The sequence below is a fragment of the Culex pipiens genome, chromosome 3 (genome assembly GCF_016801865.2).
Source record: "Culex pipiens pallens isolate TS chromosome 3, TS_CPP_V2, whole genome shotgun sequence".
Taxonomy (NCBI): Eukaryota; Metazoa; Arthropoda; class Insecta; order Diptera; family Culicidae; genus Culex; species Culex pipiens.
Genome location: NC_068939.1, coordinates 65,112,175 through 65,125,396, shown reverse-complemented (window position 1 = coordinate 65,125,396; position 13,222 = coordinate 65,112,175). Strand labels below are relative to the sequence as shown.

The window sequence follows — 13,222 nt, the reverse complement described above, 5'->3', positions numbered from 1 at the left end:
AATGTTTAATGAAATAGATTCAACTTTGACAGTGGGGAAAAGTTTGTGAAATGTTTTAAAGTTTGATGAACACGTGGAACTTGTGGAGAAGCTAGCTAATTAAAGTAACAGTTCGAAAATGATTGTAAATAATTAATCATTTCATAATGAAATGTCGATACAATTTAAGCTTTGCTTATTTTGTATTTAAGTTTTGTTTTATAAACACAATAGAAAACTATGGTTATAATACTTTGCTATATCAATTCTATCCGTCTTAATATTCCAATTACCTATTTCAACAACCAAGGCTTAAGTTGAAGCAAATGGTTGAATTTATTTGAGAAATTCGACAAATCGTTACACTTTTTGAAAAATTCAAAAGTTTTCTTTGATAGCTGCAAAATGTTTACTTTTTAGAAATGAGACATAAAGCAGTAAAAAATTAAACTTAAAAAAAATCTTCTGAAAATGTATTTTGCGATTCACAGAGAAAAGAAAACAACTAGTCTTTACAAATAATTAAAAACTTAGCCAAAGTATTATAAAACAAATTTGATTCTTGAACATTGTTATGAACATCTGAGTTAAATGCATGGCATCTAAATTATTCATTATTTATTGAGATTTCTATAAAACAAAATTAGCCTTTTCTTACCTCAAACAGATTACAAAAGCGAAAATTCAACAAAATATTGCAAAATTATTCAAAAGAGCTTGAGATTTCTGATTTTTCACATATAACTATAAATCAAGAATCTCAAAAATAAAAAAAAAATCAATCTGAAAATTTATAAATTCAAAATTCAGGAGCTCAAAAGTTTACAAATTTAGTAAATAAAAAACTAAAAACATCGAATATTCAAACATGTAATACCGTCATCAGGGGTGACATTGGGTCTGGGGGGTGAGATTAGGTCATACAAAAAAGCTGAAATTTGTATGACCCAATCTCACCCCCAGACCCAATGTCACCCCTGATGACGGTAATCTAAAAGCATACATTTTAGAAACAATACGATCGTTCAATAAATCAAGACTCATGAATTTTAAAACTTAAAAGATTTTGAATTTCGGAAACAGTCCAGACACTTAGTGCTCGGAAAAAAACGAATTGCTAAAACATAAAAATATTTTTATATTGGGTCTTTGAGCTCAAATATCCCAATAAATACTCTGAGCGATTTTGGAATTATAAATCCAAGTTGACAACCAAAATGGAGGTGATGAAATATTGCCAAAATATTGAGAAACGCATAGTCGAGGCTTCGGTAACTGATTTACAAAAATACAATTTAGAAAATTACAATTTCCATTTGTTTTTATTTTCAAAAGTCCAACGGCTTTATTTTTAAAATTTTAAATCCTATTTTTTTATATTTTGAAATTAAAATTTTTATATTTTGAATTTTAAAATTTTTATATTTTGAATTTTAAAATTTTCATATTTTGAATTTGAAAATTTTTATATTTTGAAATTTTTGATAACATATAGATATAGATAAAAATTTCATAAGGTCCTATCTGCATAGAAAACCCATGACCCATGAGGTTGTTTTGAAAATTCACTTTAGATAGGGAATATAAAAAAGTTTTTTTTTAAATTATAATGTTTTTTTTTTAATTCGTCTTTCGGAACTTATTTTGAACAACTTATTGAATTTTTCAATTTAAGATTTTTGAAAGATATTTTTTTAATAAATTTTTCGCTTTTTTTCAAATCTTGGATTTTTTAAATCCCCAAAGTTTTAAAATTTTGAATCATCGAATCATCAAATTTTTAAACCACGCCTTTTATTATTTTAGCAATTTGACGTATCATATCATCGAAGCTTAATTTTTTTTAAATTTAACTTTTTTAGATTTAAATTGCATTTTTTTAATTTTTTTTTAAATGTTTAATGCCATGCCCTTCCTTTAATATACAGATATTAAACTATTAAACCATTAATATTTTACCCGAATTTACAATTTAACCCTGTTATCCAATGGAATTTCCCTGAGTTTAAATCATTATTGTTTCGAGAATGTTCATTATTGAATATAGGCATATTGATTCAACAATCACATGCAAAACAATATTAAAAGAACGTTTTTCCATGTTTCAGGTTTGTTTCCAATTTTCAATTTACAAAAAATAAAAATAATAAAACTATGTTTCTTTTATTAAATGATTAAAAATGATGAGAAATAAATTTAGAATAGTTTTCTATCGTTTTCACAAGATATTATTTATTGAAAATTTATGAATTTGAATACTTTTTCTTTTTTTAACTTTTTGGAAGTTATATGTGCATTAAAAAAAATTTATATTTTTCAAATATTTCTTTGAAGTAAATTTCAAACCATAGATTTACAATACTTGCTAACTTGCTTTTCAAAATGTACACAAAGGTTCTACAAACAAATCGAACACTATATTACCAGATACTGTAAATATCTAATAGAAATAGAGGGGTGACTACAAGAAAATCTACCAAATGGATCTCACAGGACGTGCACGGTGGGTGGTGATGAAGCACTCGTCTACGGCAGCTGAACTAGCTATTAGTCATCATCAACTTCAATCTCGCTCAACGGATAGACACCAAATAAATGCATCACACAGCCACACGACTAAAGCCAACATCAACGACCTTTTTTATCCTGTCCTAAAATATCATTTACCTTTATAATGGAAATTCATCAGCACCGAAAGTGCCTTATCTTGAACCGTCGAAGAAATAAAAGGTCGAGAACAATGGAGAGCGAAAAAAAGACAGAAAAGAAAAATTAAATATCTCGTCATTATCGTAGCAATTTTCATCCTTCGAAATTTCATCATATTGGGGTGACACACCGAGAAACACCCACGTACGAGAGCACCTTCAGGTCTGGAAACTTGGAGATAACAACGATGGGGGGGAAAACCAGCAGTAGGAAGAAAAACGCTTTCCGAATTCCAGAAGTGTCAGCTGGAAAATCCTCCCTTCATCAGTGGTGCACATGAGTGAACAAACGGGCGTTGTGGGTCTATTTTCGTCCTAGGTGAACCGTTTTTGGACCCATTCGATACTGGTTAAAAATGATGAACAATGAAAGTTTGTACTTATGTTAACCCAACTCAAATTTCAAATACTAAATAAAGTTTAAAATCAAAATAAGTAATCATTCTATAAATTTAATCAGAAAGAAAAACTGCCATCCTCTTCTCAAACTTTTCCCTCTTCTAGCTGGAAAAAGCTCACCGTCGTCGGTTCGTCTGAAAATATGTTTTCTATCACCGTCGAATCCCCACGGTCGTTATCTCGAGACAAAACACGGTCAAAAGCAGGAGAGGACGACGATCGGATGCAAAACACAGCGTCAAGCCTATGAACAGGGGCCGGGAAGGAAGGTTTTTGATTTATTGGAGGAGAACGACCCCCGACCTGGCCGTTCCAATTTATTATCCTTTAAAATGGAGACTAACGGAAGATGCTGGTTTGCCGGAGTTGCCGGCGTCCCCTCCCGTAATTGGCTGGATGGCGCGGCACTGACAGCAGAGCAGTTCTCTAGGATTTCGGTCATTCGATTTTTTTTGTATTTTTTAATCCGACTGAAACTTTTTTGGTGCCTTCGGTATGCCCAAAGAAGCCATTTTGCATCATTAGTTTGTTCATAAAATTTTCCATACAAATTTGGCAGCTGTCCATACAAAAATGATGTATGAAAATTCAAAAATCTGTATGTTTTGAAGGATTTTTTTGATCGATTTGGTGTCTTCGGCAAAGTTGTAGGTATGGATACAGACTACACTGAAAAAAATGATACACTGTAAAAAAAATTTGGTGATTTTTTTATTTAACTTTTTATCACTAAAACTTGATTTGCAAAAAAACACTATTTTTAATTTTTTTATTTTTTGATATGTTTTAGAGGACATGAAATGCCAACTTTTCAGAAATTTCCAGGTTGTGCAAAAAATCTTTGACCGAGTTATGAATTTTTTAATTAATACTGATTTTTTCAAAAAATCGAAATATTGGTCGCAAAAAATTTTGAACTTCATTTTTCGATGTAAAATCAAATTTGCAATCAAAAAGTACTTTAGTAAAATTTTGATAAAGTGCACCGTTTTCAAGTTATAGCCATTTTTAGGTAACTTTTTTGAAAATAGTCGCAGTTTTTCATTTTTTAAAATTAGTGCACATGTTTGCACACTTTTGGAAAAAATATTTATGAAAAGCTGAGAAAATTCTCTATATTTTGCTTCTTCGGACTTTGTTGATACGACCCATAGTTGCTGAGATATTGCAATGCAAAGGTTTAAAAACAGGAAAATTGATGTTTTCTAAGTCTCACCCAAACAACCCATCATTTTTTATTGTCGATATCTCAGCAAGTAATGGTCCGATTTTCAATGTCAATATATGAAACATTTGTAAAATTTTCCGATCTTTTCGAAAACAATATTTTCAAAAATTTTAAGCCAAGACTAACATTTTAAAAGGGCGTAATATTGAATGTTTGGCCCTTTTGAAATGTTAGTCTTGATTTGAAAATTTTGAAAATATTGTTTTCGAAAAGATCGGAAAATTTCACAAATGTTTCATGTATTGACATTGAAAATCGGACCATTACTTGCTGAGATATGGGTGAGACTTAGAAAACATCAATTTTCCTGTTTTTAAACCTTTGCATTGCAATATCTCAGCAACTAAAGGTCGTATCAACAAAGTCCGAAGAAGCAAAATATAGAAAATTTTCTCAGCTTTTCAAAAATATTTTTTCCAAAAGTGTGCAAACATGTGCACTAATTTTAAAAAATGACAAACTGCGACTATTTTCAAAAAAGTTACCTAAAAATGGCTATAACTTGAAAACGGTGCACTTTATTAAAATTTTACTAAAGTACTTTTTGATTGCAAATTTGATTTTACATCGAAAAATGAAGTTGAAAATTTTTTGCGACCAATATTTCGATTTTTTGAAAAAATCAGTATTGATTAAAAAATTCATAACTCGGTCAAAGATTTTTTGCACAACCTGGAAATTTCTGAAAAGTTGGCATTTCATGTCCTCTAAAACATATCAAAAAATAAAAAAAAATTAAAAATAGTGTTTTTTTGCAAATCAAGTTTTGGTGATAAAAAGTTAAATAAAAAAATCACCAAATTTTTTTTACAGTGTATCATTTTTTTCAGTGTAGTCTGTATCCATATCTACAACTTTGCCGAAGACACCAAATCGATCAAAAAAATCCTTCAAAAGATACAGATTTTTGAATTTTCATACATCATTTTTGTATGGACAGCTGCCAAATTTGTATGGAATATTTTATGGACAAACTATTGATGCAAAATGGCTTCTTTGGGCATACCGAAGGCACCAAAAAAGTTTCAGCCGGATTAAAAAATACAAATATTAATATTGAAGAAAAAAGATCGATTTCGTAGAGAGTTGCTCAGCACTAATAGAATGCTTTATCGCAGTGCAGAGGGTATCTAGTGTCATGTTTTAGACAAAGATGGAAGTGGTATAATGGTTTTTGAATAATGGAAAGTATTTTCTGTGTTTTATCACTTCGAAAATAGAGCATCAATAGTTTGATTTAATTTTGTATAATTCTTTAAAATAAATCCAATTCTTCGAAAACAAAACAATCCTGAGCAATTCTCCAACAAATCCGGAAATGGATTTAATTTATAAATTTTTAATTAGCTCAAACTTTTTGAGGGCCTTCCGCATGACCAAAGTAGCCATTTTGGGTCAATTGTTCAACCATACAAGGCTCAATTTTGGCAGCTGTTCATACAAAATGGTACGTAAATAAGGTATTTATGATTACTATTCAGAAAAAAATTGGTACACAAAAAATCGCTGAATCTTTAATTAGTTTTTTTGCACAAAAATTCATTTTTTTAAAACCAATATTTTGAATTTTTGAAATTTTTGATATGTTTTAGGGGACAAAAACCCGCAAGTATTGAACCGTATAAAAAATGGATAAGGACTTCAGTTTTTAAAAGTAACATAAAATTTGCAATCGAAAAGTGCTTAACAGATTTTTTGATAAAGTGCACCGTTTTCAACATATAGCCAATTAAAGTTTAATTTTAACAGCAGAATCCTGTTTTTTTAAGTGTCCATTGTTTAACATTCCTGAAAAAAATGAGAACTTTTGAAGATTGTACCTCTGGTTTCTAAAAAACAACAAATAAAAGAAAAAGAAATGAGAAAATTTAAGTTTTTGAAGTCTCCTCCAAACAACCTTTCTAGTACCAATATCTCAGAAACTACTGGATCTATTTTCAATGTAAAAATTTAAACAATTGTGAATTTTTCTCTTAAATTTTTGTTGAATGTTGATACAAAGACTAACTTTTCAAAAAAGACAAATTTTCAATATTACTTGATTTATTTACAAAATTCATTTCACATTAAAAACTGAAGTCAAAAATTATGACTAAAATTTAGCTTTTTTTAAAAAACAATTTATTTCTATGGCATAAAAGTTGCGATTCTTTGTTACCTAAATAATATGGATTTTAGGAAGTTGAATTTTTGTGAAAAAAATTAAAAAAGCAGCAAATTTTCTTTTCCGTACATCAATTTTTCTCCGAATTGTTCTCATCAATACTTATAACTTTGCCCGATATACCAAACCAATAACAAAATTCCTTCAAAAGATACACATTTTCGTATTTTTACATACCATTTTTGTAAAGACAGCTGCCAAAGTTGTATCGAGCCTTGTATGGGTGAGCCAATGATACAAAATTGCTTCTTTAATCATAGAAAAGGCCCCGAAAAAAAAATTTAGCTGTAACGTGAAGTATCCGGTAGGGTGCGATAATTTTACTCAAACCATTTACTTTAGAACAGCGATTCTCAACGGGGGTACCGGGCCTACTTGATTTACATGGCAGGGGTACCGGCATAGAAGAAGGTTGAGAATCGCTGCTTTAGAACCAGTTAAAATTTATCATGAAAGTGTGTTGAAATCTATAAGAGATGAAAAGGCAAAAAATATATTTAAAATTCTAAGCCATATTTTCTTTAATTTGAAGCAAAAAGTTAAAGCAAGGTTTAAGGTTAGGCCGAATATTAAAAGGCTGATCTTCTACAAGTCGAAGTACAATTGGCCAAACTAACCAGCCATTTGCTTACTCCAGTTTATTTTAAACTGGAAAATAGAAATGATTTAGTCAATAATAAAAAATTTAAGATAAATTAGACAAAATTACGATGAGTTTAATTACAAGTTATTTTAGTAAATAGAAATATATTTTATATAAATTTTCACAATTATTGTTTGAAATTTCTAAAAAATAATTATGAATATAATTGTTATGAGATGATTTTTTCTGTCAAATTCAATAAAAGAAATCGTCCATGTTTTAAATATCTAGCTTACCCTAGTTAAGTTCATAAAGATTTGAAGTTTGCGTTAAAATGATCCAATTTGAAAAAAAAAAATAAAAATTACCGTAAAGGGTACATTTTAAGAGCATTTTCTGCATCATCAGTTTTACATAAAAATTTTACCAAATAGGTATGTGAATATATCATATAAATTTTATATATCATATACATTCTATATGCTTAAAATTGATTTTTATATTGAATTGGTGACTTCGAAAAAGTTAAAGAAGAATTGTATTCAATCACTTCCATCCACGTTCAAAATTCCGATGATTGATTCCACAAATTGAAATCCGATACCCATGAACCGTTTAAAACAACATCCGCCAATCAACCGGACTGTTTGACACTGCTGTCTCCCCTTGAGTTAACTGCTCTGAAATCACTCATCGCCGGCAACAAAACTGACAGGCTATCGTTACCCCACCGTCATCGCCATTTCGAAGCTTCAAATTGATTCTTCACGTTTTTCCACATTTTCCCAGGCAGTCTTGCTACGCTCCCATCGTCGTGAATTAATTTTCCCAGGCTGGAGCAACGGAGTGGGGTGAAAATTCCTCTGAAAAGAGGGCTTCCTGAGGAGTTCAATAGCATTAGAGTGGATCAAACTTCCATTCTTGATAAAGAAAAATAATTAAATTGAGTTTAATTTTTTGCTTACATTTTTTTTCACCAAATAATTTTGAAAGTTATTAAACGAAAACTTTTAAGTGCGACCCTGTTCTAATGTTCACCTATGGGTTCAAACTGGCACATAGCTGAAGAGGATTAGAGAATGGAAATCATTTCCACACTCCCCTAACACGTCGATGGATGGGTGTGGAAATTTTGTAGCATTCCACGGAAAACGCTTCCGTCAGTAGACAGTGCAGAGCAGAGAAAAATCCGTTTATGCATGTGTTTGCGATTCTAATTACGAGATGATTGATTTATTTGAGCTCCAGTGATTGGAAAAACGGCAATCAGCTAGAAAGGTTGGATGGTTGCTGGCCTTGCTATTAATGGCACGTGCCAGCATTGCGATGTTTTAAAGCAGGGATTTACGATTATTAGCCGGATGCACCCGAGTTGCATAATGAGAGGAGCTTAGGGTATTATTCCCGGAAACAATTCACGGTTTACACTCAGATTCGGAATAAGAATCACTTGACTTCAACTACTTTTTTAGAAGACCATCCAACTGAACAAGTTCCATCCACCACAAATCACGTAAATTCGAACGATATTTTTCCTTTTCCCCAAAACGCAGCACAACATTCTTCCCGAATGTGCAGAACGTGATAATTTCCCTCCAAGACTCCCAAGAGGAAAAAATACCACCAGCAAGTATAGCACAATCGGAACCACGGCGTCCCGCGAGACATGTCACTACTTCTGCCTGGTAGTGCCAAATAACAAATTGCAATCGCAAGATAACACGTACTGCAAAGCAAAACTGCCATCATTGCATCACATTCACATACTTACAGGGTTGCAACTTCTGGTTCGATATGTACTTTTCCAGCTTCCGGCGCAGGATCAGCTCGGCCCCGTACCGGCCCTGGGAGCCGTTGTCCACCAGCAGGAAGTACGCGTGCCGGTTGTTGAGCACGGCCAGTTTGGAGCTAGAAAGTTGAAGAAGGAAGAAAATTTAGCAGATTGCTGTTAGCTCAATCATATTTAGTCCTCAACCCGAGCATGGGTTAATAACAAGGGAAATGCGTAATAATACCTTTTTCTGGTATCAATACCAAATTTTGGTATTCCTGGACCCTTTAAAATTTGTCTTAAGGATTATGCATGAGCAAAATTTGGTATCATACCAATTTAAGGTATTGTTTTGATATTGCAAAATTGCGGAATTTGTCAATGGTCGGACACCACATTTTGGTATTCTTTTGGGATTAAAGTGTTTTTCTTTTCTTTTATTTCTCTCTATCTCTATCTCTCTCTCTCTCTCTCTCTCTCTCTCTCTCTCTCTTTTTATTCCCTTCTACATACAAGACTTTGGTATGATTTCATGGTATTTTACCATCTATTACTGGGCAACCGAGGGCACATTATGGTCTCTGTTATTTGCCCAAGTAATACCAAAATTTGGTATTCCCGTGTAGTTTACTCCTGCTCGAGAATAGTGGCTCATCGGCCAACTGCCGTTTCTTTGATTCTGCTAAAAGGAAAAGAGAAGGCGCAAAATAAAAACTGGATTGCAAGTTACATAATTTTTAAATCGTTGAAGCGAAAATAGTGATTAAAATTTTTGTTTAATATCAGTTTAAAAACATGGGTCCAAGATATTCCCAAAATAAAAAGTTTGCTTTGTTTTTTTTTTTTTTTTTTTTTTGAGAGAAGCTAATTCGGAGAAATCTGTTTTTGATTTAAATCATGGGATTGTATCATAAATTTATCGAATGTATATGAAAAATAATCGAAAGTCAAAAGGACGAATAAACAAATGAGTTACGGACAAAAGTTCAAAAGTGTTTTTTCTTATTTTTTTTGTAGAGATCATAAATAATGTAATAAGTCAGCAAATCGTCAGCTGTGTGCTATCTTGTGACATAGACCATTCGCATTCGCATTCGCATTCGCATTCGCATGGAGATGGTGATCTTAGCGGGTTGCAGACTGGATTTCGTCATGTTTGTGTGATGATTATCCAGCCCAGGTTGCTTAGAAATTGATTAAAAGGAATTAAAACCAATTCTACCAGGACAGAGCAGCCAGCACCATGAAAGCCATCCATTGCCGGCCGCTCCCATCTCCACCATTCACCGGGGCAGGAATAAGGATTAGGAGCACGGGAAGTGTTGATGCTGAACTTACTTAGAAAAAGGTAGCGAAACCGCAGGCTCTTTTTCCCAGCCCTATTGTGGAACTCGATCAAACTGACCGTTTGATCAAATTTGATTGAATTTAAACAACAGAGCTGCGTAAGCATCGCGTGGAGTTGGTAGTTGTGAATGGTAAAGGTCTGGGATTCGCCCTAAGCAAGCGATACGACCATTGGCATAAGTGAGGTTAAAGGGTAAGTTATTATTCTCAAGGCAGACTATCGGAAGCTGCTGTTGAGACTGTTCCCGTTTACATTTGATAAATTAAGTCTTTTATAAGATTGAAAATTTACTCTCAAGGCAAGCAATCGGATGCTGCTGTTGAGAAAATGTAATGTTTAGCTGATGGAGTTTTTATTTACTTAAGTGTTCTTTCTTAGACAGCCGGCTGCGGAAAGATCGAACAAAATTATATTAGGTATATCAGATTGATTTCAGCTTAGCGATTCGAATATTCCGAGATATTATCCGATTTTACACGACAAGTTTGATCACGCTTAAGAAGTTAAATGTGCAAATTTCTTCAAATAGTTTTAAAGAGGAAAAATATAGTAATATAAACACCAAACCGAATAACTATTTAATAGGTTAGAAAGAGCTAAATTATCCGACGGTAAAGCAAAAGTCTTAAGTCCCCGAGAGATATCGCGCTTCGCGGTAAAAATCATTCGAATGTACGATAAAACGAAACTTTTCGTGGGGGTATTCCATACCGTGATTTTTCGTGCGATTCCTTAAATATGCTGAAAAAAATGTTTTATCATATCCATACTTTAACAACTTTTTTTTTTCTCACACACATGTCATTTGATGAGCCGGATCAATAGATATATTCCTATCATAGAACATTCATGGAAATAAAATGTTGAGAATGTGCAATTGTTGTTCACAATTAATAATTAAAATTAAAAAAATAAAAATTGTTTTTGGGCAAAACTTCAAACTTTACGTCAAGAATTGTTGATAACTTATGAATTACCTATCGATAAATTTTGAAATTTTTTAATATTGGCATCACTGATCAGTTGATCCGGCTCAACTTTTGGACACTCACTCACACTCACACATAAAATATTCCTATTGGAATTTTCTCACCGGATTTATGCACTTGATGATGATTCATCTCCGAAGATCGGCGACACCCGAATTCCAACACCTGGAACCAGCTGCCAAACCTGCTTCCTAATGCTCGGCAACTCCAACACGAAACTCGGCGCTCTTCCTCACACCGCCGCACAAAGAGCCCCCGTCGACCCCACGGATGGTTGGTGTCATCGACTGACCAACACCATTACACTTACAATCTGTCTGTGCACGACTACACACACTCTCTCTTCTATACATATATATTCGCGAAATTCGCGAAAACTCCTTCACGACGGCACGAACCAATGATTCACACAGCACTTAACAGAGCACTCGAGGCGGTACTTTGTGTTTTTCACGAGTAAAATTGATTTAAAAAACGAGCAATTAACAAATGTGACCGAGCCGCGCAACACTCTCACTCTCTTCCTATCTTGTGACATAGACCATTTTGGTCGAAAATGAGTTAATGATGACGTTTTGCTATACTTAACAAACACTACAAGATGCTTTAATCCGATTTTGGAAACTCGCTTCCGTTTCCCGGATATCGCAATACACACTTGTGACATAGACCAATTTATCATCAAAATGATTGTGCACACTTGTGACACGTCATACATGTTGTTGGAAAATGTGGAAAATTTTTCTTGTTTTTCACAAATTTATGTACACACATACTTTCTAAAGGCAATGCAACCTTTTGTTTATAAAAATATACTGATTAAGTCGATTAAACCATTGATTTGATCTTGTTTTAGTTCAGTGGTTCTCAACCTTTATCGTTCCATTCCCCCCTTGACTATTTTGCAAGACCTTTATTCCCCCCCTCCTTGAATTTTGAAAAAAAAAATCAAATATAATCTTAGATTCAATGTTTACCATAGGATTGACGTTATCATTAAAAACAAAAAATATATACATATTTAAAACATAAATTTTCATTTTATGAAATAAACTGAAAAATTAAATGAACTGTTTCTGTTTGAATTAATGCCCATTGAATGAAAACCCATTTTTTAAATTTTGTTCATAAATATTCTATGCTAAATTTGAAAAAAAACTGTACTGGAATTACGCCTTAACACATTTAATAATACGTAAAAAAGTTTTATTGTTCAAGTTAAAAAAAATATTTGAATTCTTTAAAACTAAACAATTTGATTCCAACCACTGCTCCTTGAAAATTTAAGAAAATATTTGAAAAAGTAAGGATTGAAAAAAAATACTTGTTCAAATGCGATATAAATACTACCAGAAATTTTTGTTTAATTTATTTTGAAAAATATACTAATTTTTAGAATTGTGCACAAATAATTACAATCTCTTTGAAAATTAACTCTAAACTCTAATTTTAGGAAAACTTTTAAAAATTTAAATTAGCTATTGTTTGAAATAAAACCCAAAGTCGAAAAAAAGATTTACAAACCTTTTCTATTTTATATCTTAACCGCTTTTGTTCAGAAGCTTAAAAAATATCCACAAATTATCATGTTCAGTATCGATAAGTCCTCCCCAATTCGATACTTTTAAAGAAAGTTTCAGATATGGATTTCTTTGCAAGCGCGTTTAAAGGTAATGGATTTCTATTGCATCCTCATTCCCCCCCAAAAATGGCCAAATTCCCCCCCAGGGGGGAATTCCTCACCGGTTGAGAAACACTGTTTTAGTTTGTATGGGAATTCTGTGCACACTTGTGACACGTAGTACAATTTTACTTTCGAAACACACTTGTGACACGTGCTTTTCAGATTTTTGTTTACATTATTTACTGTATCTATTAACTGGTGTAACCAAATTAGTTGAAACTTGGAGCGTTTGTTACGCGATAGTATACGAACCGATTGCTTCAAAAAATTTGGCTCTATCCTTCATAGTTTTGAAATTATTTACTAACAAACTTTAAAAATCGATTTTCTCGAAAAGTACTAAATGGTCGTTGTTCCGACAACACTGCC

General features: G+C 32.4%; 1 protein-coding gene across 19 annotated transcripts in view; it reads right to left on the bottom strand.

The window, feature by feature from the left end:
• Nucleotides 1–13,222, bottom strand: part of LOC120424979 (transient receptor potential cation channel trpm) — a 226,430-nt gene that overhangs the window by 53,240 nt on the left and 159,968 nt on the right. For 14 of the 19 annotated variants that reach the window (XM_052710415.1, XM_052710416.1, XM_052710409.1 and 11 more), the window contains 2 exons: nt 8,833–8,969; nt 2,647–2,685 (listed from right to left, as the gene is read on the bottom strand). In XM_052710415.1, coding sequence (XP_052566375.1) covers nt 2,647–2,685; nt 8,833–8,969 — 176 coding nt within the window. The remainder of the gene's footprint in view (nt 1–2,646; nt 2,686–8,832; nt 8,970–13,222) is intronic. The other 5 variants (XM_052710412.1, XM_052710419.1, XM_052710404.1 and 2 more) reach the window with 1 other exon arrangement.